The sequence below is a fragment of the Cuculus canorus genome, chromosome 1 (assembly GCF_017976375.1).
Source record: "Cuculus canorus isolate bCucCan1 chromosome 1, bCucCan1.pri, whole genome shotgun sequence".
NCBI lineage: Eukaryota > Metazoa > Chordata > Aves > Cuculiformes > Cuculidae > Cuculus > Cuculus canorus.
This window is the reverse complement of record NC_071401.1, coordinates 182,071,927-182,098,636: the sequence shown is the minus strand read 5'-3', so window position 1 is coordinate 182,098,636 and position 26,710 is coordinate 182,071,927. Positions and strand designations below refer to the sequence as shown.

At 38.3% G+C, this 26,710-nt stretch overlaps 1 protein-coding gene across 1 annotated transcript in view; it reads right to left on the bottom strand.

The window, feature by feature from the left end:
* Window positions 1-15,425: 15,425 nt before the first annotated feature.
* The window catches only part of CAPZA2 (capping actin protein of muscle Z-line subunit alpha 2), a 30,149-nt gene continuing 18,864 nt past the window's right edge, over window positions 15,426-26,710 (bottom strand). Inside the window, exons 6-10 of the mRNA XM_054081250.1 lie at window positions 25,632-25,711; window positions 23,533-23,611; window positions 20,106-20,177; window positions 17,696-17,758; window positions 15,426-16,802 (exon numbers count right to left, since the gene is read on the bottom strand). Of these exons, the coding sequence (XP_053937225.1) occupies window positions 16,662-16,802; window positions 17,696-17,758; window positions 20,106-20,177; window positions 23,533-23,611; window positions 25,632-25,711 (435 nt within the window). The 3' untranslated portion in view covers window positions 15,426-16,661. The remainder of the gene's footprint in view (window positions 16,803-17,695; window positions 17,759-20,105; window positions 20,178-23,532; window positions 23,612-25,631; window positions 25,712-26,710) is intronic.

Genomic DNA, 26,710 nt, shown 5'->3' with positions numbered 1-26,710 from the left:
CAAAAAAAAAAAAAAAAACCCACCACAACCCAAACCTAAGCCCAAACGCTGCTCTCTGCTGCCACAAGCTCTCAGCGTGGATTCGTGGGATGATGGCTCCTCCCCAAGCCGGCTCCTCTCCACCCCTCTCCCCCCGAGAGGGCGGTGCAGGGGCTCCTCCGCGCTCCCTTCTCCGCTTTTAGGCAAAGCCACCTCCTTTTCGCAACTCGCCCTGACCTTTTCTTGCCTTAGAAGGTTGGGGAAGGGACAGAGGGAGCCGAGAAAGCTCAGGCGGGGCTCTGCGAGGGCGGCTGGGCGGGAGGGACGAGCCGGGCGCTGCGGGAGCTGCCGCCGAGCTGCGTGATGAAACGCGGGGAAACAGCGAGAGGCGGGGGGGGAAGCGAGGAAAATGGGGAGGTAAAATCCCTGCAGGTCTTTCTTTCACGTCTTTAGGATTCTGAACAAGAATTTCAGGCCGTATTTTCAGGACTTCGAGCCTGAAAATGGCTCGTAGAGGGTGGGTTGGGGTTTTTTTGCAGTTTGCTTGTTGTGAGAATTAATGGATAAGTTTAGCTGCAGCTGGTGATTAATTATGATTAATTATCTCATCAGATAAATCTGTCTTGCAAGATGTAGCTGGTTTAGATTAAGAGATAACCTGTCTTAGGGCTGTGAGAATTTATTCATGTGCTTAGTTATCTTGTAAGATGCAGCTGTTGTAGAAGATAACAGTTCTAGTGGGATGTCCCTGTCCAAGGGCAGGAGGGTTGGAATTAGATCATAGGGTCATAGAATCACAGAATCACCAGGTTGGAAAAGACCTCTTGGATCATCAAGTCCAACCATTCCTTTCAACCACTAAACCACATCCCTGAGCACCTTGTCTACCTGTCTTTTAAATACCTCCAGGGATGGTGGTGGGATCCCTTCCAAGCCTAACTAGTCTGTGATCCTATGATAACCTGAAGGGAGTCTCTGGACATGGCTGCATAATCCAAAAAAATAATGAGCATTCTTTGAAGATTTATATGGTTCTTTGTCTAAAACTAGTATCTATACCCACTGCTTTTGTAAGATGTTATGCCTTTTTTAGAAGGACATCCAATGAAAATATTATTGCCTTTGCTTTGAAGAGTTGGTCCTTTTCAATATTTTACCAGTGAATGAGCGTTTCTTACACTGTCCTGCAAGGGTAATAGCAGAGGTACAAAACTATAATTTTAGTCATATGTACAATGCCCAGCAGAGTCCCGAACTTTAGATCTTCCCCTGCTTGGAATCATAGAATCACTAGGTTGGAAAAGACCTCTAGGATCATAGAGTTCGAAGATACTATATGGCACAAGAAATTATGTGTCCAATTGAAAAGAGTGTCAGTAAAGCATAATCATACAAAAGTACACAATTATACTTTGCTGAAATATATTTTTCTTCTTTCGTGGACTCTCTCAATGAGGTATTTCTTCATAAAGCAACATTTGTCAGCAGAACATGACCAAAATTCGGAGGCCAGTTAACACAATTCATCCCTGCTTTTTTGATGTTACACACATTTAAGTAGAGGATCTGCATATTGCAGTTTGTTTGGATCTCTCTCCTGTGTTTCAACAGTCTATATTGAATGGGATAATACTTTCCAGCATTTTAAGAAAGAGGCAGTATATTTCTTTAGCAGTACCAGAAGAACAAAAAATCCTGAAGACTTTTTTTCCATCTGATAACAAATACCCACTTTGTCCTGAGATTTTCTAGCCTACCAGTGAAAAATTCATCATGCAGAAAAATGCAGTGTTTTTTCCAGAATGTTTACAAAACGTAAAGACATTAATCCAAACTAAATCTGCAGTTACAAAAATTAACTTTGTCTGCTTACAGTAGCAAAAGCACCAAGATTCACTTTCTTTTTTCATCCAGGCTATGCCATGGGACTCTAAACTGGACCAGGAAACTTGAAGCTGGCCATGTCTTGTGCAATCGAAGGTGTCAGGATCTGCTGATTAAGGCACCAGTGTCCCTATATCAGAATACTGGTGCAGGAATGACAGATGTTTTTTCCTGCTAATACATCAAAAATCTTAAAATTAGACTATACAGATGGCTGTATACAAACTGCAAAAAGGTCATTTATAGTTTAATTATATACCAAAGAAAACCACATTTCCAATATTTCAGCTTCCCTTTCCAGTTAGAAATGCTCAACACATAAGTCACGGCTGAAAAAAGTCAGTATCATTCCATCATGCAGTTAATTATAAATCAAAATATTTCTCTCATGTTCTCTTATGTATTAGTAAAAAACATGAAACACTAAGCACATTTTTCACTTATACACATTTTCCTCTACATATTTTAGTTTTGAGAACAGCATTGTGTCCAGTGTAAAGCTATGATCAATTGGGTTTATGTATGAAAGATGGAGGTGTTTTATGGGGCTTAGACGATTTTTCTTATAAACATCTTTTCATTGCCTTGAGCTGTCTTTAGTTGAAAGACTGGAGTGTTGGTTTCTTCAGCTATGCTTTCTTTATATCCCCTGTATTATTCGAAGAGCAAAATACTGTGGACTGTGACCACTTAAAGGCACAGTTATTAATTTTATGTCTTTCTTCCTTTAGCCACCACTGTTTCTTCTTCCCCTGAAGTTACAGCAGTTATTAATATTCTGCAGGAATTTTATGCAATTCACTCCTGGACCTCCAATGTTCTTACAGTGAGCATAAAGTATTTAAAAATCAAGCTGCAAACAGAGTCCAGCTCTCCAGGCCCCTGGTAGCGTCCTTCAATGGATCTTCCATTGGGTGCTATGCACAACAGTTAGATAATAATACCGATAATAGTATTATTTTATTTTATTTTATTTTATTTTATTTTGTTTTATTTTATTTTATTTTATTTTATTTCAAGAAAGAAAAGGCATGTTTCCAACGCTAAATGTTTGCATAAGGTGGAGAGCAATTACCCATTAGATATCTTGACTCATGACTAGCTTGGTGCACTCATATGACAAATTACTTTTCTGTTGTCCCTATTCAAGAAGTACTGAAGCTGACATTCAAGATAAGTTCACAGTTCAGGCTCTGTTTAACACAAATTATCTCTCCTCATTGAATTCTGTTCAAAAGGAGTGCCAAGTATTAATACAAAGCCTTAAAACATGCGTTTTACAAGTCAAAAAAGCAAACTGTTCAGTACTATGAAGAGACTCAATTTATTTTAGCACTCATTTGCTAAATCAAGACAGAACACAGCTGAAGTGATCATTGCACAAAAAACCCTTTTGAAAACTGTCTTTTACCTTTCTGCTAACATTTTCCACTCAATTATCTCACTTAAGTGTTTTCCCACACAACCCTTCAGGTAACCTACTTGCTGCCTCAAAATACCTTGTAAGTATGAACACTACTAATTTGCTCGCCATGCTTGCCATGCTTACGCTTAAGCTGAGTTCAGAGTTCCTAATTTCCCTTCTGACTGTTGGTGACTTTGCTAAACGAAATCAGGAAGTAGAACGGATGACAGTTACTAAACATGAGGTACAAAGAAGTTATCATTTTTTTCCAGAACAAAGAAATGCTCTAGAACTTGGGTTCTGGCAAGTAAGAAAGAAAAGATGGAATCACTGTGCTGCAAAACCCTAGTTTGAAAATTCTGCCCACCTGATCTTTTTATTGGTCCAGATCCAACGTAGTAGGGTTTTAAATCTTTTTTTTTTAAAAGAAAATAAAACTCAAAATATCTTCTGTCTGAACGTTTCAGAGATCAATAACTTTTTCTAGGCTCACAATGTACAATCCCCTTGGAGCCTGGCTATAAAATAAGATTGCATCAGCTCTCTTGGCAGCTGAGAGATGGCCAGGATGTTCAGAAAGGGCATGAGCAAGAACCACATCAGCTCCAGGCATCTGTCAGCACTGGGAAACATCAGTGTGGCTCAAAGGAGCCAAACATCCACCTGACCTTCAGCTGATGCCTGGTTAGCAACTGATTCCAGCTAAACAGTGTTATGCCAAACACCTTTTAATGCAGATACATATTGAGCAACAATACACGTATGCATGCATACATCTACACGTGTATCTATATACATATACATAAATGCATATACTGCACCTATTAAACATAGCAGATGCATGTTAAACAATATCTGGGATGAACTGGAGGTGGCAGTCTAAACTGAAATCAGTGATGGTGAGAAACAGCATGCCAACGGAAACAAAAGCACTGGAGGAGAGTTGATAGGATCCCATACCCTACACTTTTCAGACATACCAAAGTCTGAATAAAATGGCTTAAACATATTGGAAAAAAAAAATAAATCTGTTTTCAGAGAGATCCTTAGTCACAGTCCAGAGAACTGAAAATATGCTAAGAAAGACTGAAATAAATAATCATGTTTCATTTACAATTTAATCAATGTGTTTGCATTCAAATAAAGACACTCTGAAAGTACATAACTACAGACTTCTGAACAGTGTGCCCAGGCTGAAGTTTCTGTTCCCCGTGTTAAAAGTGAGATATTACAGCACTATGGGAATATTCTTCAGCTCAAAGGAAGACAGCAATATTTCAAAATATGCCACCATTACTAAGAGGGAAAAATCAAATAAGCACTCACATGCCTATAACACCACCTGTCAAAAAGCTTTTAAAAATGTTATTCCTTATTACTTCCAAAGCAGTACGAAGGTGGGAACACAAGGATGAAGCTTTGCCTGTTTTATACGTCAAAAAGTAGGGGAGCTAGATTTGAAGGAGCTGAATCTCCAGATTCCCAGAGGTCTGCTTAAACCAAAGGAAAACAGAGAAAACAAGAAGGCCAATTCCCCTAAACCCACAGGGTTGTCCGTGGCCATGGGAACTCTGCCAGCAAACAGGGTGATGTAGAATGTATGTGGGAAGTTGTTGGTCAGGGAGGAAAGACCACCTGAGCGGGAAGGTGCTTTAAGATCTTTGGTTAGAAGAAAATCAAGCAACCAGTGGCCTTACTTGCAAGACAAGTCGCAAAACCTGAGTTTGATCTGGCTCTGTTAACAGCCAGATGTTAATGTCAGACAGAGCAAAGAAAAGTCTTACCACATGGACTGTGCAACTCAGAGCAGCGTTCCAATATTTTTAGGTAGTGTTTAAAATAAATCTTAACCAGAAAAAAAACCCCAAACATCTTTTCTTCTTTTACTTTTTTTTTTTTTTTTGCCTAACAAATGACTTTTCTCCCTAAAAATGAGGTGGGAACTCCACCCTGACCATCAGCACACTTAGGCATCAGTGTGGGACAGGTGCCTCATCCTAAACACACACATTTGCTAAAGCGCATTACATTTTTTTTTTTTAAACCTGTGGCAATATCACCCAACAGCACTCAAATATTTTTATGAAGTAGATGGACACTCACATTCACTGAGGCATTTTATGAAGGTCCTTTATAAAATCTGCTGGTGGACCAAGACAAGTCAGTATTTGTACAAAATGGTGCATGCTTAGGATTGATAAAGGAATCATGCGAGCTGTGAGGTTGGCCCTTGGTCAAAAAAGAGCTCTTGGCAAGTCAGAGTCTGGCATCTGCATCCACACATGTTCTGTACATCATGGGAAGCAAACGTAGTTATGGGAGAAATGGGGAGGCAGAGACAGATGGCCAAAAGCCTGGAGGGAACCCAGTGCTGGTTTCTCCCTCCCCTGTTCAGGTCGAGAAAAAGGACAAGAGCTCAGCTCCCCACATCCATGCCTTGGACTGAAGCCAAATGGTAAATCTGCTTTTTTTTTTTTCTTTTTTAAAAAAGAGATTAATTTGTGGGTGCAGGAGATGAAGAAGATATTGAATTTCCTTGCCATTTGCTATCTTGTCTTTTTTAATTAAGAAAGAAGATATTAAGAGTGGGTTTGAATCTACAGAGCACCGTTACTGTATTTAATAAACAAAGGTTTTTCTAGAGAGAAAAATTCTCAAATCCTCTCCTCAGAAATCTACAATTAGCATATAGAGAGCATAGTTTATTTTTCCCCCATCATTTGTCAAAACAGCATCTTTACCAGCTACATATCAGTAGAAACACAGAAATCCACTGATGGTTACATTTTACCTAATCTCCTAATTTTAGGAGTTACATTTAGGAGTTAAATTTAGGAGTTACATTTTACCTAATTCAGATAAAGGAAATCAAACAGTCACAGTGCTGGGTCACATACAGATAGTTATTGCTGCTTGACTATGGCAACTGTTGCAGAGGGTAAGAACAGCTCTGACTTTAGGCGGGCTGGGATGGAACAAGCAGCACATCCTCTGCCGTGGAAGCAGGTAGCATCCAAATGGCGCACTGAATTTCCTTATATCACAGCTAGACTTGGCTCCTGAGCCAAATCTCATTAAGCCTTTGCAAAATCAAGTACTAAAATATCCTTTTGCCCTGCCTGATGCAATTCTTTCCTTCTTGGTCTGCTTGTCTCGCCTTTTCACATCCATCCAATACATCATTGCTGAGAAAACCTCTCTATGCAGAACATAAGAGCGCCTGTCTTCTTTCCCTCTCCACGGATGAAGGTCTCCATGAGCTCTTGTCTTTAAATATGAACTAGAGAACAATTGTCTTATTTACACATTACTTCATCATACCTTACTTTCTTCCCTCCTTTGCTCTTCAGTCTGTTTTGCCTAATCGATATCCTTGCTGGGTGATGGCATTCTCTCTTCTACACCCTGGAGTTCTTCTCACCCAAATTCCTTTCTCACAGCATCCTTTCATTCAGTCCATCCCACTTCCTCTTTTAGTAATGATGAAATTTGTCTTGAATTACATTTGCCTCACTGTATTTAGGTTATAGTATTGAGGAAAAAAGGAGAAACATATTTTTTCTGATATATAGTATTTAATAGTAACCAATAATCTCTCCCAAACAAAGATTGTTGATAACCCTGATGTATTCCGTCAAGGACAAAGAGAGGTCTGGAAAGGAAAAAACATGATAGCTTTTTCTTGAGTAAAAGTGGCTTGGCTGTACAGTGACATTCCAGAGTAAGCCTGGCCTAAGACATAAGCTAATCCATACTAAATGACTAAATGCTCAGAATAATCCCATGGGCAATGTTTCTCATGCTGGGGTGGCTGGGGAATGCAGCCCTTGTCCATAAAATATCTCTTGTTAGAAATGTTAGTTAGCTGGAGTTGACAGACCTTTCAGCTTATCTCAGCCCCTGAATGGACAGGTGATGGGTCTGGGAAAGAGAGAATAATGTTTGCCACTGGTACAGACACATACGTTGCCTAACATCCGAAAAGAAAGCTCAGTGTTAACTGTGGTTCCAACCTCATACGTTGTGTTGAAGTGGGATGCTCACATTTGCTACCAAACCATGTTTCAAGAAGAAATTTCACTGATCTCATAGCAGGCTTTTCTCCCTAACATTATTTATTAATTAGTTTTCCTCTCAAATACTAATTAACCCCTACAGCTTGTTCAGAACAAGGTGTTTTTGTACTCAAGTAGCAATTGATAACTGCAGTCTCTTTATTCACTACATATCCTCAGCCTCATTTACTACATCTTGTTAAAATCCAGTTACAGATACAATTTTCTTCATTCCCTGATGGCTTCTTTCATGATGCTACTGCAGTACTAAGTACTTCATAGACTTCATATGGACTTTTTCCATAATCTTTTTTGGAAACAGAAAAGCTGTGATGGAAAAAGAATAACACTAAATATAGTCACTAACATGGGATCTTGTGACATCATACTTGTTGAACTCCAGCCTGACATTGGTTTGAAACAGCGAGTGCTCCTGCACATCTGGCTTTCTCTGGGCTTGCATGACCCAAGGTGAGGAACACAAGGAGACCCATAGCAAAGGAGAACTATGAGAAGCATTAAACGGAGTTAAAATTCTCCCATAACCCAACAGCTGCTGCTGTGTTAAATGGAGACAAAACTCTCCCATATCCCAACAGCTGCTGCTGTGTGGGGAAAAGGGTGATGGCTCTGTAGCTGTAGGGTGATCAGTGTGCCACCGCAGCTGGGACAGGGCACAAAGGTCCAGCCAGCAGGCTTTGCAAACGCTTTGCAATGGCTCTGAATGCATAAATGGAGCATGGTAGTACTTACACCAGAACTTTGTACAGATACGGACCTGTGAGAGGAGGCTCTGGATGCTACTGGCCACTTTCTTTCAGACTTGTTCTCCTTGCCAAGTCATGATCACGCAAGGGCAGCTTGCCTTGCCACCACAGCCTCTGTGACAGGTGTGGCAGTGGTGACTCACTCAGCATAAGGGGTGCTCTGTGTGCTAGGGAGAGCAAGAAATGCAGGTGGAAGCTATCTGAGTGGCTTTCAATTCCTTCTCTTATGAATAAGCCCTGCCCTTTCCACACATTCTCCCTTAGAAACAGGACTCTTTCAAATTCATGCTTCTGCCATTTAGCCATTTTGAAGAGAAGATGGATCCTTGCTGCTTTCCTCATTGGTTTTACTAGAGGTATCTGTATATTTTTCCTTGCCCTCCCACACTCCAACAAATTAGCTGTTAAGCCTTTTCAATCCTGAGATACAGACTCTCCTCGAAGTCTTTATCTTTTCTATTTTGCATTCTACCTTCTGTCCTGAGGAGCTTTTAAATCCTTAGGTATTCCTCTCCTACAGGCTAGCCCAAGTCTGCTCTGGCTAACTGGTTTTAAAATTCCCTTCTGCTACTCCAACAGGAAATATTCCATTCCATCTCAGTTCCACGTATTTTGCACATCCAATGAATACTCATTTACATTTGACTCCTGCATCAGCTTGCTTTGCTTTCTGTTTACACGCAGTTGGTGCAGCTAAAGAAGCCAGTTTGTCATCACCCTGCTGACTTGGTTGTTGTGCATGGCAGCGGGGAAGAAGAACAAGACGAAAAACCTGATAGGTAAGCAGGTAGCTTCACACACACTTCCATTATCTCTCTTCAGCATTTCCCAGCTTTCCTGGTAGGCACGAAGAGCTACATTGAAGAGTTTCTTTCCTTGCAATTTCATGAATACACTACAAGGAATTCTGAGCAGAGGACATAGTGATGGTTGCTGCTACCATGATTCCATCTTCTGTGGCAATCTCCACAACCAAAGATGGTCACGTGATTGTAGCAAACCCGTCTTCTGCAATGAAAATCCACTGTTACAGATAACCTTGGAACCCCTTTCACTTGGTCTGTTACTTTGTTGGTAGCTTTGATGTTTCCCAGAACAATAATCCTGATTGTGGGATTGTCAAGGTTGTGGCTGCTACTGTCCTGTTCTTCAACCTAATCAATATGTGTGTCTCAACCCCAGGCACAGGGCCACCATCCTGTGTCGGCAGCTACAGTTTGGGTAGCAACTTTACTACACCTGGAAAGATCTTATAAAGAGGGTGAAGTGTCAGGTATCTGGTTTACTCTTTGAGAAGTGGCGTATTGGCACTCTGCCTTTTCATCTACATTCAGGTAGAGTAACACTGGTCACACCAACTGCTAGTAGAACTGCAAGGCACATGGTATCCAGCTGAAAGAGCCAAGGAGAGTTCTTTAGCAAGTTCTTAGAAGAAGATGATGGCTCGCCGAGTTCAGTAATGAAATGGAACTACTCATTACTGATTTTAACAGCTTCTTTTACTTGCTCCTTAACTCCAGATCCTTTTGCACCCAGAGAATCAGTTGTGCTCCAAACTCTGCTTCTGCCTTGCAGCAAAGTCCTGGAGCAGGAGCAACACTTCAATTCTTCACAAGCATATGGCATTTACTTTCTTAGCATCATCTCTCAGGTCTAGTTTTCTGCAGTTGAGCCAGCTCCTGCCATCTGTGACAGCTAAAGGACTCTTCAAACTCAGTACACGCCTACAGGAAATCAAAATATGCTCTTGCATGACAAGGGCTTTTCTGATACTCTGTGAGTTCAGGCTAGCGTGGTGGAAGATACTATGCCTGTCTCTACACACAGAACTGGTGAGACATAAGGAAAATACTTGCATGGATGTTACACCAGCTACCATTCTGTCTTCCCCAGTGTATGGCAGGAGAGGTGAGATGCACTTTTACGCTTCTGAAAACAGGACAAGTTTTCCTCATGGCCCCCTAGCTTAGGCTGCCTCATCAACTCTGACTGATCATTGATTCCTTTTCCTTCTCATGGAAAAGAGAGAGGAAAAAAGCATACAATGTGCTTCCTAGCACAAGAGAAGGTGGGGCATTTCACCTCCTTAGTTTTGACTGACATCAATGTGTAAAAAATACCACTAAACAAACTGCCTGCTGTTGGCATATATATATCCCAGATAACAAAGATCCAACTCATCACCATGGACAAGTTTGCAGCAGCCCTTGACTCTTCATGAGAGAATGCTCTGAGCTCAGAACCATTTGCTCATCGCTATGAGCCAAACAGTCTCATTTTTGTACACTCCCAGTGCCTACTTTGTCAACAGATAAAGATAACAACAGGCAACACAGCCAGCAGTGGGTGGCTGGATCTTTTCCCCCCTCCTTCATTTAGCATGGGCTTTAAAATTATAACAGAAATCATCTAATTGCTGATGAAGACAATGCTACAGAATAGTGTAGCATTCAGGGCCAGATTCTGGCAAAAGGAAATCAAGTACTACGTTAATATCATGCCAGCCTACAATATTACAAGGATCGAAATAAACAATGTGCAGTGAAAAAACAAGCTTCTCAAAATGAACAGAACCCAAAAAGCAAGATGTAGAGAAATGACTTGAAGTGTTGGATTTAATGTAGGAATTATTAAGAGCTGCTGGATGCAGTCTTTAGCCTAAAAGCTCCATAGTCTGAAGATGCTCTTCAAATACACAGAGTGTTGCTAAGAAAATGGGAACAAGCTGTTCTGTAAGATCCAGCAAAGAAGATTTAACTTTCCTAATCATCTACTTTAATACTATCAATATCACAGCCTTACAAGAACTTGGAGAGGAAGGATAATCCTTCTCATTAGCAATGTCTTTCAGAGCAGACATGTCTCTGTCCTGCCATGCATGGTCAAGATGCAGCTGATCCCACCACACGGTGGAATAAGAAACACGATGAACTTTTGCTTTTGATTCAAGGATTTAAAGATTTCTACCACCCCTATTGTTCAGAAATCTTCCAGTCATATATGTGAACAGAGAAGTCTCTAACCACAACTGGTTTTGGGCCAATGTTCTTTGCTCCCTCATGTTCCTGTTCTCACAATGAAGTGAAAGACTAGCAAAGCTTTCCAGTTTTACAGCATCTGAAAGCTGGTTTAACAATGCAATGTCACGTAAAAGGAAAGAAGGAAGCAGATTTTTCTTCCTGCCATTTAGTTTAAAACTGCTAATGGCTCTTGAAAGCTCAGACTTCTATTGCAGTTCCTTCTGCAGGCATTAGCCTCAAATGTCACAGCAAAGTTGAAAGCTTGTTAAAAAGATCTGTTCATCTTTTGTATATTGATTTATTTTGTAATTAGCTTACTCCTTTTCCAAGCCTCCTTCCCCTATTTCCAAATTATGTGGAAGTTATGACTGCACAGTTAGACCAACAGACAAGAGGAAGAGATGCCAGGTCACTATACAAACAGCAGGTTATTAACAGAAAGGTCACAGAGGCATTTGGAACAGCATCCTCAGGCGTTTTGACTGGGTTAAGACTGTGCTGGGACAGGAAGAACAGCTCAAGCAATACTTGAAGAACACTGTTGTCATTTGCAAGGCACAGGTTCAGGAGCAGTGTCTGCACCAGACAGGAGAGCAGTGGTAGCTCACAGGGCATTGTGACTTCTGCTGAGCGCTCCAACAGCCTCCATCAGACCTGTGCTCCTGAAGCGCACCTTTAATTTAACTGAACCTTTCCACAGGGCTGCAGCACCAGGCTCCCACTCTTCAGCCTGGCCAGGAGACTTGGTGAAGTGGAAACACACAGCATCTTTCTTCCTCAAGGAAAATTATCATAGATCACATTCTTGTTCCTCTTACAATCTTGCTGACACATCTTGTGTTATGACTGGCTGTACTACTGCCATTCCTGGGAAAAGGCAGGATGACAGCATCCTATCGCAGGAACGGTATTTGGGGCCCTTGCTGCATGATCGGCCCCAACTTTTAGTACCCTTCTTCTGCAACAGATGTGACCATCCAGTAGCCAAGAAAGCCAGCACACAGGGTCAGAAGGCGGCTCAAACAGGTGGAAGAAAAACATTTTCAATCCTCTGCAGCCAAAGAAAAGGAAAGGTTAGTATTTTTCCTGCACTTGAGAGCTTGTTGCTGTGATTTTTCAGTTAGATTAACGAACATTTTGTTTGCAAAACAGGAGCTATAACTGGCTAAAAGAAAAACAGGTTTAAGAACACTGGTTCCATGGAGACCAAATCTCTCTTGTCTACCTCTGAGGAAAGTAGCCTAGGTTCCAGGTGTACAAGAGGTGACTTTGGCACCTTAGTTGGTTGTTGCCTGCCTAACACAGTAACTGATAGTCCCTTTGAGGAGAGGACAGTTTTACTTTCTAAGAGAGAGGTTGTGAACATATTTTTCCTGACCCCCTCCTCATGTTTGCCTTGCGTTCACAGTGTTGAGCCAGATGCTGCTCAGCCTCCTACATTATCAGTAATTTCTGAAGTAATCTTGAAAGGTAACTGAAGTTTTTGAGATACATGCCAGGAAACTACTTATTAAAGGAAATTCTCCCACGTCTTCCCCTGATGCCTACAGTAGCTGTGGTCAGTATACACTTGACAGTGAAAAATATTAAGCACATTTAAATACTAAACTGAAATAAGAATGTACTACCGGTCATTATTAGCATGTGGTGGTGTCCTCCCAAACCAAATACTGCTTTAGCAGGCATATTTACAACCTTCTAAGATGGAATTTGTTTCAGATCTGTGATTGCAAGCTACAGCTGCTCAGGAAAAAGCTCCTACATGTTCCTCTTGACTTAAGAGGAACAAACGTAACAGATTTGCTCCTGCCCAGCTTTATTGACTTTCAAGAAAAAAATGCACAGAAAAGTCTAAACATGTTTACAGAACATATCCTTTAAGGCAACGATTATTGCCCATCTTGCGATGAGCACATGGATAACATCATGCTGAACGATGCAGCTATTACAGGAAAGCCAGTCCTGTAAGCAGAGGAAAACATTGCTAATAAGAAAACCTACCAAGTATTAACCATTTGTTTTCACAGAAGAAATAAAGTACATTTTCACAGTTCCTTCCTTTAGCACTGGAATCTGATGCAAGTTTTCCCCTTTCAAAAGAAAAAGTTCAGAGTTGACACTGTCACACAGAAATTGACACTTGAGGCTTACAAACAAAGTTTAATCTAAACTTAGTTTACAGTTGCATCAGAGGAAGAACAGTTTCAGTCTTTCCAATAAAGAAGCTGGGCAGAAGCTATGTTTGTGTCAGCAAGTAATGCAGTAAGATAGGAGTGAATACACAGATTTAAACAGTTGATGTTCAACCTCTGTACCTACAGTGTAGCCAGTATGGGATTTGAGGGCCAGGTTTAGTCTGATCCTCCAGACATCCTCAACGCATAAGTGGTTTCAAGCTGCCTGAAGAAAACCACTGCTACGGACTAACATCACCGTTAGGAGTGAGAGGGCATTTGGTGCACACCCAGAGCAAAGTTCCTACTTTAGATTTCTCCCAAAGGAAGTGAACCCAAGAGCACCAAACCTGCTTTGTCAGCCAAACCAGTATGTGGAAAGTGGGAATGAGAGATGGATTTACTCCCAAACTCCATCATTACCACAGATGTGGTTGGAGTCACCCCGTAAAGAGAACACATCTATTACAATGTTCAGTCTCATATGATAATTTTAACCTTGGCTTGAATGACTATTTAGTAATGAACTGCATTGCAGTGTTCTCAACTGAACTAGACAGCAGAACTGATTTCAAGAATCAGTAGTGATGTAATCAAAATTACAATGATTTTAAAGTTTCATTCTACCTGCAGGATTAAGGCAGATGTACAAAAAAGGGGCTGCTCAAGAGAACATGAAAGCAGAATTGCCACTCCTGTTGCAGATGTTTGAAAGAACAATTGCATAGGTTAAAAATTTCTTCATATAAAGGGACACTAAGATGCATAAGACGTAGTACACTTCATAAACACAAGCATTTAACAACTCCATATTACAAGCCAAAATGCCTAGTACATCAACATCCCACAATACAAAGCTTGTCTTTATATTTAAAAATAGAATATAAACAAAGAGTATTTCACATTATGACAATTGCCACATCAAACTTCTCAGAGAAAGTGCTTTATCTACACAAAATAACTTAAGCCTACCAAGCAAGCTCTAAAGATCTCCAGTTTAAAAGGGGTAAGGGTTGAAACAAAAGAAGTGCAAGTGACATCCTAAATTTTCAGAGAAATAAAGAACTCCAAACGCAAATGTACCTCAGCTAATACTCAGGTCAGCTTCATCTGGGGAGTCAGTACCCCTAAATACGATATGGCATACCACAACAAAGTAACAGAATAACTGATGTACTTATAAATTGCTTTATTGAAGCTATAACTTAATAAATTTGATGTTCAAGGGGTAAAATTATCTCACAGACTAAAAAGTAACACAACAGGAAAAAATATAAGTAATACAAATCTACTTATGTCACCCTACTGGTAGGATCGGACCTGCAGGATGCTATTCTTTGAAGGTAAGAAATTAAGACTATCACAGGACTGAATAAACAGAGAGAGAAACACAGTAAGAGAGTAATTCACAGTAAAATACCTCTTTATTAGGAATATATTTAAAACTAGCTTTTTATTTCAGGTAAGAAAAATAGCATTCTGACTTTTAGCCAGCGCTGATTCCGATCATACACAATATTCTAACAGCTAGAAAAGTTATTTGCACCATCGTTGCCCATTAATAGCTCACCTAACTGTCCATTCATTGTCTTATTTTTAGCTTGTTCTTATGTTTGTTAAAGAATTCTTCAATTGAGGTTTGTATTTAGATCTTCATTAAGATTGACAATGACTCAGCATCTGTTACTAGCTCACAACAGCTTTTATAAGCCTTCTTTTAAAAGAATATGGTTCAATAGCTGATGTACAAAGACAATTAAGAGGGCAACTCTGCAGGAAGACTGGTAGAACAAATTCCACTCATCTACTATACAGTTTAATACTGTAAAGTAGCAGCAATTTCAAGAACTTCAGTTAACCCCATACCCCTTTATAAGAGAGCACTGAAGCACAGAACAGAGGGGTATTGCTATTACAATTCAAGCAGTGAACTACTTTTTGTGTACATTTTTATAAACTCTTTCTCTTGCTATGCAGTAACCTAACAGTTTAAGGTAACTAATTGGATCATGCTGTAAACAAAGATATAAAACCTTTCTGTAAGCTTCACTGGTTTAGGAGTGTGCATAAATATCTGCCTTCAAAAAAAAAAAGCTGTTTACTTTTCCATCATGAGCATATAATTAGGTAGCATATATTAAAACAGGTTTTCACCCAATTAAAAATGAAATCTATGCATTTCATGTAAGTGTTACACAGCATTTGTAATGTCTGTGGTTTTAGATGTCCATTTTCAATACAAGATATATTGAACAGGGCAAGTATTCTCAAGACATGCTATTTTTGGTCTTGCAATTTCTTCCATCCTCTGAAGTCAATACGAAGCTGAAATATACTTGTTTTAAGTAGACTTCCACATGTAGCTGTTTCTTAAATGCAAATGGAAACAACAGATGATGGTATTACAACAATCTTCAAAATACACTCACAATAGCCAAAAGGCAACAAGTTTCTGACAGATTTAAGCAGTATTTTTAAAATATATAGAAACACCATCAACAGAGGCTCTATCAGGAAGCAATCTGATACTCAAATAAATAGAAAATTTGCATTTTAATGTCACATTGAATTTTAGTACATTTCAATCCAAGAAAAAGTAAACTGATAGACATAGTAATGAGTACAGGATTAGATATATTACAATATGCCTTGTTATAATACATTTGTGGCTTTATGATAAAAAACCTCAATGGCAAATGGAGTTCGAGCTCATTTAAGTAACTGTCAGGAAAGCATTAAATGCATTTCTGAAGTAAGTACTTTTATTTAATTATAAGATCTTAAAACAGTGTTAGACCTTGGCCTTTTCTTTAAGGAACAAAAATCAATTACCACAGAGTCTGCTAAATAAGTATTCAGAAAGGTTTAAACAATATAGAAAATGCTTTTCCCAATCTTTCATACAATGAAAGCACAGATGATTTCAAAAACAGCACCCATGGCTAACTCCATGTTGACTTTGAACTAGAAATGCACATTACTGAGCTCAACAAGGAATCCAGCAAATTTTGGAAGTTGTTCGTTTCACATGAAAGCAAGAGAAAGGGTTATTATATGCAAAAATATTTTTCAAATTGTTCTTAAAGTGTGATTGAAAACTAAAGGCATGGTCTCTTCATTATAAAAAAATAAAGGTACAACAGAAACTCTAAAGGAAGATATTCAGCTATACTGAAGTTGCAAACCTCTGAAAAGAAAGAAAAAGGAAAGAAGTCAATTTGCTAAGCTTTGTGCTCTAACCAAGCTACTTACAGTGATTTTCAATGGTGAAAGCCCATGCTGACTGGGTGATTTGACAGTTCCAAATACTTTTTTTCAATAATAATTTTTATTTGTATACAAGAACACTAAAATGATCCAGTCATGCAACGTTCACTTTAAGCATTCTGCATCTCTTTTCCAATTTTATAGCTAAGGATCTTGTTCCAGTCAATCTTGGTGCGAGTAACTGGCAATTGTCGACGTAAGGCCTTGAAAGTAGTGTCCGACATAGTCTGATAATTCTCACTGATAGCAGTCTGTTGAACACAAAGTCATACAAAACAAAGACACATGAAGAACAAAACCAGGATATTACATGAAAAGTCAAATGACTGAATAGTCTGTTTCCTTTTAAGCAGACTTAATAAAAATATGCTATTTTATGAAAGAAACCTGTTAGATCTAGATTGAAATTATGTGAAGAAAATTGGTGAGACAGATGCAATAAACCTGTCTGTAGCCTAAGTGTTTCAGCAAACCACAGCATGAATAATCAGCAGCATGAATAAAGTGCTGATCATAGATAGTTCACACATTGTTCATTTCAGACACCAGTCTTCCACTGTTTTTCCTTTGGGGATGGTAGTCAGTCCACAACATCGCAATTAATGGAATATAATGGATAGGATACATGCTTTGTAAATTTTTGTTAAGGAGCATTTTTTAAAAGCTGATAGAACATGATGTTTGAAATTTGCCTTATATCCAAGACCTCAATGAACATGAAACCACTTCTGCAGAGGATATGTAAACGAGCTATATTTTTCTAACTCTAAAATGACTTATTGAAATGCATACTACTTACATTTAGCAAAGCTGTCTAAGAGAGTAGCCTCTGAACAGAATCTGTATAGAAGTTTCACTTAAGGAATGCACTAAGACCGAAAGAGATTTGAATTGTTGATATTTGAGCATGCTAGGGACTTTTCTGCTCTTGAGAAAATGACTTCTAATGTAATGTTAAGTAGGTAAGAACAATTACCACAAGGTATGGAAAAGACAGATACAGTTAACAGCAGCATATCAGGTTTTTATTTTTGTATGGAAATGCATTATTTTAATATCAAAAGCTCGCTAACTATAGAATACTAGCTTTGATTAAGAATATGGTAACACGTGAGCAAGAATATAGCGTTTGTTTCCAACATACCTGATACTCATTTTCTGCAGCCTCTACAATTTTTATAAATTCCTTTGCTGTCTGGGCTTCATTCTACAAAAAGAACATTTCAATTAGGTCTGATGTACACTGTGATTCTAAGACCGTTTTTTTCCTATAGTTACGAGAGATGTCAGGTAGACTCCAACAGAACACATCACCATTTAGTGGTTAAATCAAAACTGCACAAAACATTAATCCAAAAGGCGTATGTCACATTATTATTATATTTATATTATTACTATATGAAAAACAGAACCAGTCCAACTGCAACAAGCACGAAGAATACCATGAAGCTCATTAAAATATTTTGCTTTAACATTCTAAGGTATGACAAAAATCCACATGGAACAGAACAGCATCTGGAAATATGACAATGCACATACACAAGGCTCTAAAAACCGTGCAAGTTATGGATATTAACAGTATCCATGTTAAATTCCCAGTACAAATTCAGAAAAACAAGAACACCAGCTAACCCAGAAGTATGCAGAATACAACCAAAATATCAAAACAAATTTGTTCATCTTTAAAGATTCTGACTCTGGAGACTAAGCTGAAGGAAAAACTAGGCTTCATATACCTGATCTTCTGAAAACATCCCCAAGTACAACCTGCAAAAATGAAGGTGCAATACATGACAAGGACCAAGACAGGAGTGTTCTCGCCTCACATGATCCCTTGTTCCTGAAAATGCAAAGACTGGGAGAGAGCTTCGGCAGCTTCAGCTACAGCTGGTTCAAAGTTTAAATGAAACAGCACTCCTGGACACCGCAAAAAGAAATGAAGAAGATAGAGACCAAGCAGAACAAATGAAAGGGTTTTGACTTTTCAGTGAACTAAGGCAATGATTTCAAAGGCTCTACTAATGAAGGGAAGAATTCAGGGGTATAAAGTCTTATTTGTCTCAGAGAGAAGTGCGGCTTAAGGAAGTAACGGTCAGCAAAATTATTCATAGCTCTAGCAACAAGAGAACTCTACAGTCATTTATTTCAGTTGTATCTATTGATAGTACAAAACTGCTTCTCTGCCAAACAACAAAGAGGAGGAGTTGTTGGCTCCTTTTAATCTACCTACTATTCCTTCTGTGAGAAATAAAAACCTCTACAGCCTCTGCCCTCTATGAAGCTCAAAATCAGGTTAAAAATTGGTAACCAGCAGCATGCTTGCTTTTGTTCTAGCAGGAATTAGGAAAGCTACGTAAAAGATTCTCTACTCACTGGTCTGCCGCTTTTACTAAACTGCAGAACAGGATTAAGTTTCTTCCCAATAGAAAGTGAAACAAAAGCTACTGAGAGGACAATTTCTGCCATATAATCTTCCCCAAAACAACTGCGCGTTGAATAAAGACTGAACAGAACCCTTTGCTTGAGGGTGAAAAGAGATTTTATATCTACAGCTCCAAAAGCGTTATCAGTTGGCACCACACTCCCCCATTCTTTATGATGCTACTGCAACTGAAAAGCCAACAAGCCTTGCTTTATATTAACAAACAATGTTCTTTAATAATGAATTGAGCTTTTGAGTCAAATTGGTCACTACTAGCCATTATCATTAAAATACTTCTACTGTTCACTTTCACAATTTCCCCTTGGCAGTTTAACTGCACTGGCTTCGGTTTTATTACTCCAACAGAAAATCTGACTGTTTATAAACACAATCTTCAGTAGGCAAAAGCAGCATTATTTCAAAAGTCACAGTAGTTCATGTTGCAACATTACCAGCTCTTAAAGGATTCACGTGGTACTATTTCTAAACAATTTTTATTTTTACTGTCTGCTCCTTATTACAATAATGTAAAGAAGCTGAAAAAAATATGCTTTATATTTAAAGTGTGTAACTTAAGCCAAAGCATCTCTGAAAGATCTTTTTCTACAAAAAAAGGAAGAGGCTGACAGAACCAGTCACAGACAGAGAGGAAACGAAGGGAGAATACCCACTCCTGCTTCTCAACTGGTAGCATTTTACTATTTTTAGCATACTGGTCTCCCAGTGAGCAAAGGAGACAACCTCTAGAGATTGTAGTGCTTAAGTGGGTTATGGTAACTCTGACCTCCTTCATATCAAAAAGCTAGTTCTACAGGTCACTCTTCAGACCAAAGTTTGAATACAAAAGGCAGCAAACTACTGAAAGCTTTACAATCAAAGTCAATTTAGCTCAGATAAGCTACATGCAAGCATACATTAATTTTATTTAACTTATTTTTTAAAACAGTAACTATGAGTTAGGCAAAAGAAGTAAACATTGCATACAAAATATGTACCTATTAGAACATTAATTCTCGTTCATGCAGAAGAGCAAACAAACCTCCACACTTGTGAGGTTTTTTTTCAGCTTGCTTCTCTTTAAATTAAGAAGTCACTTCAATATATACATGTAAGGTCTTTAAAGTTCACTTACAGACACTGTTAGAGAATCTTGTATGTCTTTATGGCTCACCAGCTGAACATTGCCATCTTCATAATAGTGAACCTATGGAAAACGAAACAAAACCTCCTATTAAATTTTACAGACCAATAACATGCAGGAAAATTAAAGTATTGTAGTATTTCTCATAATAACAAATGTATATGAATTAATCATAACCACATATAAAATGTTACAGAAAAATCAAAATATATAGGAAAATCAAAATGTTAGATATTTTTTGAGGAGGAACAGTAAATGAGCTACTCTGGAAACATTTTTGCATTGATGGGCCTTAAGCAGTATTTCATGCAAGCAAGTTTAGAATCCTAGAACCATAGAATCATTTAGGCTGAAAAAGATCTTTAAGATCAAGTCCAAATGTCAGCCAAGGTTTTGATTAACATCATGAAGAAGACAACACATTACTTGTAACTGCATTAGAAATTCTTGAAATGGTAAAGATATATTTAAAATGAGAATACTTTTTACAAGGCTTCAGGGTACTGTGAACTTGTTTTTTTTGCTTCACTCAGACTGTTTTCTAGGGACAGCGCACATTAAGCTTCCCTTTCTAGATGGGTATGGTTTTGATATTTTCCTCTATTAGTTATGGCTTGTAACAAAAGCTGGTATTTATCTAGACAAAAGATCTCGTAAAGACAAAGTTTGCCAATGTTAGATAGGAAAGCAGAATGAAATATATTTACTTTTGAAGTGTTCTATGCATAGAACAGCTTCCTTGATTATCTTGCAGGAGACCAGTAAAGCTCTACCCAAGCTAACTTTAGTTCTTTCAAATTCAGTTTGGAAGGACCTGAAAACATTCGGTTTCTAATGCAACTGCTCAAAAAGTTAAAAAATAAGAAGCACAGAGTTATATGCAATCATTGGCAATAGTGGATACAAAAGAGTTTGCAGCTTACTGGCATTTAAACAGGTATCTTTATCAAAACTGTAAAAAATCTTTAAATTCAACATAGTCAATGCAGCTGATGTTATGACAAATTGAGGCATTTGTCTCTCTCCTTATTAAGTAAGATAACATTTTAATTTGGAGATTAATATACAATACTACAATTTCATATATATAAAAAATATCACCATGATGTGTGCAAGAGACCCTCAATTTTATAAACAATAGAGAAAACATGACACACAGTAAGAAAGCTTTACCCAAGCAAAAGAAAACGTTTTTCTCATAGAGGAAACATATTTCCTGTGTTTCAACTGACATAATTATCTCACTTATTGTCAAATACTTGTTTTGCAACAAAAGGTATCATCCTACTCATAAAATAGGCTTCTTTTCAAATCAAATGTTACCAGGTGAAACTTCTGCCAGCCTTTTTCAATCTGGTTCCTAAAAGTCCTCAATCAGTGTAAAATCCTGAGACTTCCTAATGAAACAGCAGAACCCAGAGATGCGTAAGCCACCCCCCTTTCCCGTCACAATCCACTGTAGAGGACCCAAACCTCCTCGGTGCTCTGAGGCCAATATCAGTGCAAACATCTTATCTATCTCACTGAGTCACATTCTTGGCAAAACTCAGGCCTAAAAAACTAACAGGGAAGAAGAGACAACTCTACTTCTGTGATGTGTTGTACCTTATACAAAATATGAGAAGTAACTGTTCTGTACTATACCTCACTGCTGACATCCTTCTAGAATGCTAGGTCTGGGTTCAGAAGACTACAAGAAGGATGATGTTTATGAACAGAACCTCTTGGAAAGGTTAACTAAGGAGGGATGAGAATAACAAATTATCTAAGAGATAAAATTAGTAATCAGTACACTTGTCAGTTGTTTTCCATGCATAGTTGGAGCATGTCAAGCACAGCAGGGACTTACTTTTACTAAAAGACAACTGTTGCAGTTTTTGCCTTAGATATAATTAAAAAAAAAATTAAACAAAGGAAGAGAGTAAGACAGTTGAGAATCTCCTACATTAGAATTAAAATAAAGGAAGAATTTGTGCAAGTGACCTTGAAAATACTGAAGGCACCTGAAGACAGTAGATGATGCTAGAATTTTCCCCAACACATTCATAAAAAGTCTTATTAGAAACAGGGCAGTGACCTTATTGCTGTCAAAGATTCTGCAGACCCTGACATCTCAGTATTCTGAAACTTCATTAACGTTGCAGTGAGTTAATAGTCTAGAAAATTATTTTGCTCCGTAAAAAAAAACAACAAAGCACTTCTCTGTGGGGGAAGGGGAAACTCCCAGATACACTGATGAAACTGCACAGTTTCTAAAAATTTGAAACTGAGTTAAAAATTCCTTGATGAAACAAATGATTCTCACACAAAGAAAAGTAAATTTCATCACTTCCATAAACACATAGCAAATGTAAATACTGTCTTCATTAATTATGTGAAATAGTAATAGACAAAATTAGCTGGTGCCCAAACTAAGATACCAATTGAAACCTGATTAAATTCTCTATTCAGGCTATTTTTCCAGGCTACTGGGCTAGAAAATTTCCCGAATTAGGTAGACACCTTCCTGCTTATTCAGGAAAAATCTCTTTAAGATATTTAACCGAAAGTGCATGCTGTGGAAAATATGCCTCTATTGCTGCAAGCTGGATTTCAGTAACAGTTCAGTCAGGTTCTCCAAAAACCTTGAGCAGCCTCTAAGTTTATATAGTGCTTACCATGACCATCTTGATCTGACAACATAAGACAGGCTGCCCGCATTTTGACTATCAACTCCAGTTGTTATAGAACGTGCTTCAGAATGGGAAATAGGATTCAGGCCCCCTGCTTGGGTGGGTCTGAATACATCTACCACATCCTAAAATACCATCCTAAGTCTCAGGTTATGGCCAGAAAAACATTTCATTGTATCTTCCTTCTGAAGTCAAGTCACTGAGAGGCAAGGAAGTGCAAAACTCATGGAGGCATGAAAAGAGCAAGAAAAGGGGACTTGACTCCATGTTTTGTAAAAAAATAATGAAGTACTAAAGCCAACAGGAGGGACAAATTCTGAATGAAGAAGACCCAGATTCAACAATTTCGGATAGTAGAATGACTGAAACAATAGGTTCCCACCTTTCTGAACAATAGGGTGGGTAATATGAAAAAATCCTGCTATTATCAGTTAAAAAGAAAAATGTTCTGCCTCAGGAAGAGCCTACCCTCAGGAAAGGCTTGTGCCACCACAAATCCAGGAAACAGGAAACCAAAGACTTAGAGGCCTAGCCAAGGTGAATACACCTTCTGAAGTCTTCTGAATCATTACATTAAACACATATCTTGTGTCTCGTGTTTGTAAGGATTAGGCAAATATGCAATTACATCTCTAACCCTTAACTGAATGGGCATCTTTTCTTGCAATACTTGATACACTGGCCTGAGTCTCCCTTGATAATAACTGGAGACTTTACTATCAGGACACAGTTTGAGATAAGCATACCTGAATTTTCAAGATGCCAGCCACTTGAGTGGTTGAAGGGGTGATTGTAAACTTCCATTCTGACCTCCAACGGCCATTCCTTTAAAAAAAATAAATTAGAAATCACATGTCACCCCACTGGTTAAGAAAAAAACCAAACCAACATACAATTGACAGGCAAAGGAAAACAGAAAATGAAACACGCTGTGCAACTACAGCTGCACCAAGTCTTTCCCTAAGATTTTAGCCCTGTAATCAGCCGAGAAGAGAACAGTTTCACAAAATATTTACCCCTGGTTTTGGATGTGGACCAGGGAGATTTATTAGTAAGGATCCTTTAACAACAGGACTTAACTTCTGAAAATACCTAAAGCCTCCAGTGTTCTTTGCCTCCTTTATTATTAATTAGGCACATATAGTCAATACTTTGTTTCTGGGACCTGGACAATTTGCTAGATCAGCCAAGGTCACACTTCACTTGAATGGAAGGAACATTAAAGTAACATGCAAGATCTCCTGCTATGCTGAACTGTAACTAGGTCTTTCAGATTTTCTAGCATTTCTGTTCCAGGACAACTATTTCCTTCCAGTTTCCTTCCACAAATTCAGTATCTTTGGCAAATTGCTTAAAGGGAGTTTCAGATATCTGGAAAAGAGCACAGGGAGGTTGTAGTTTCACCTGATTTCTTTCCTGTGGACTAGACATTTTCTTACTTAGTTACGAGGTCAGTGGATTAGAAGGTTAGTACGTTAGAGCTATATTAAGAATGCATTGCAGCTGTCTCTCAACTTCTCCTTTGCAGTTAAAGAAGGAAAGAAACTTGATACTCTGTGTTCCAATCCTACTAATGTTAGGTGTAGACTCCAGTGCATTCAACAAGGGGAGAGAAAGACTAAGACTGATACCTACTAATGGATCTATACTGACATATCTTAGATATTATCAATGTTAACTCAATTATAAAACCATTTGTTATTATTTCAAACAATATCCAAATTACAGATTATCACTGAAAAATCAGACTAAAGCAACTCAGAAGTTTGTTGCAACCTCTAAAAAACACTAAAGGAGTTACCCAACTCAATGACACTAATATTACTGGTCACCTTGAGACCAACCCGTTAGTTATAAGAAAGCCTACACGATGAACTACATTTTAGGTACAGTATCAGTTTTCAGATGCACAGGATTCCATGACTAGCTAATAGATTTGTTTGCTTCTTAGTCACTTTGTGGTCCTTAAAGAGGAACACAATGTTTCCACTCTGGGCTTTTTTCATCCTTAGGGTGCTATTCTGAGAAGAGAGTTCAAGCTCAGAAGGATCCTTCTGTAGGAAATGCTCCAAGTTAAAAACAAAGCATCATTACTTTATTTACCTCTGCTGACTTACGATGTTTTGTAAGAGATTTACTGTCCTTCTTTTTCTTTCACATTCTTTAATAAGCCATCCGTCCTACTATGTTGATAGTATTTCAGAAATTCATAGAATACTTTTCTTTGGCATGTATTGGTCTTTTATCATCCAACAATCTTGCTTTCATGGTAGGTTGCCAGCCTTCCAAATACCTAAAAAGCTGGGACACCTTGAGAATAAATACTGGCCGTAGCTTGTGCTGGATATCCAGACACACAGCTGGATAACTGAGGAGCCTCGTTAACTTGGAACCTATTCTTCCATTCCCAAGTCCCTCAAACCAACATTCCTTTATTAAAATTTGCAAAGAATGAGAATTAGTCTGACTCTCACCTGTAAAACTTTTGGAAACATGGTCAACATTAACCCACAGATGTCTGATCATAATTTTATTAAAGAAAAGATTTTCTCCATCCGCAAAAGGTTGTTGTGTATCTCTTGCTCTTCCTTAATACAAAGACTATAGCATTAAAGTAACTGTTTGGAATATCACTGGCAGTCTGCCATTTCACTTACCACAAAGGAAGAGATTAGTTCTACATAGTTTTGACAGAAAAACTAGGGTGGGGTGGAGAGCAAAAGGAGCCACATGCAAGATGTGCACACACCTCCTTCTCTGAACTAAGGAATATCAGTGTACTAGCACTACTGCAGTTACTCAGTTTGCTCTATTTTACTGTAGTTGTATCCATACAGAAACTTACCAAAAATTTTTTGCTTGGAACTGATGGCTCTCTATGCAAGCAATAATGGTCTGCTGCCCATCAATTGTTTTACCATACACCTAATTAGAAATGAAAACAAAGAAAGAAATGAGTTAAAGTTCCAATATGCATCTTGCTCAAACTGCTTACATCTCTAGTTTTACTATTACAATGTAAACTGTAAAATTTCATTTTACAACCACTATGATTCTTACACAATATCCAGTCCATGAAACATTAAAGTGTGTGTTACAATGCAAAAAAAAAATAAGATTAGAATATCTGAAGGTCAAGAATCTTAACTAAAATTTTATATACTACAAACTCATTTTTCTGCAACTATATGAATTTTAAGCCTACAGCAGTGACTGTTGTAACAATACATATTACCAGCTGTGTTTCAGATAACAGTTATTCTACAAGTAAGTGATGATTTAAGCCTTAATAGACTCACAAAGAGGTGATTAAAAGGGTAGGTTTGGTCCCCTGGTCTGCTCCATCCCTTAAAATCAAACGCTACTAAAAATGATCTCAAACATGCAAATCTGGTTTCCTTTACAGAACCTGGAACTCATCTGACTGTCTCAGAGTCCAATACAACTCGTTATCCCAGCAATTTTATTTTTTTTTATGCTAGTTAATTTTTCTGTCAGGTTAATACAAAGCACATGACAGCTTTCATTAGATCAGTTTGCTGAACTTTAAACAGTCACAGGACAACTAACAGCAAATGAATGCTATTTCAGTCCAGAACGAGAGGTTTTACTTTAAGCCATCAGAATCCACTGATTGTAGTGGTAATAATACAGCACTTTGATATGTAGATGTGATGGAGAGAAACAGTTTGTTTTATTGACAGTTCTGTTAGTAGGCCAAGCCAAGGCAGAAATTTGTATCTAATGGATTTTTTTTTTTTTTTTAAATCAGCAAGATAGCCAGGCTCAATGGGATCAACCTGCAGCAGGTTACAAAAGATCTTAATGGTTTAAGAAATTCTTATTCAAATTCTTCAGAACTGAGAGTTAAGGCTTCACTATGACCTGCGGTAACCACCCACTAGTAATCCAGTAGCTAAAATA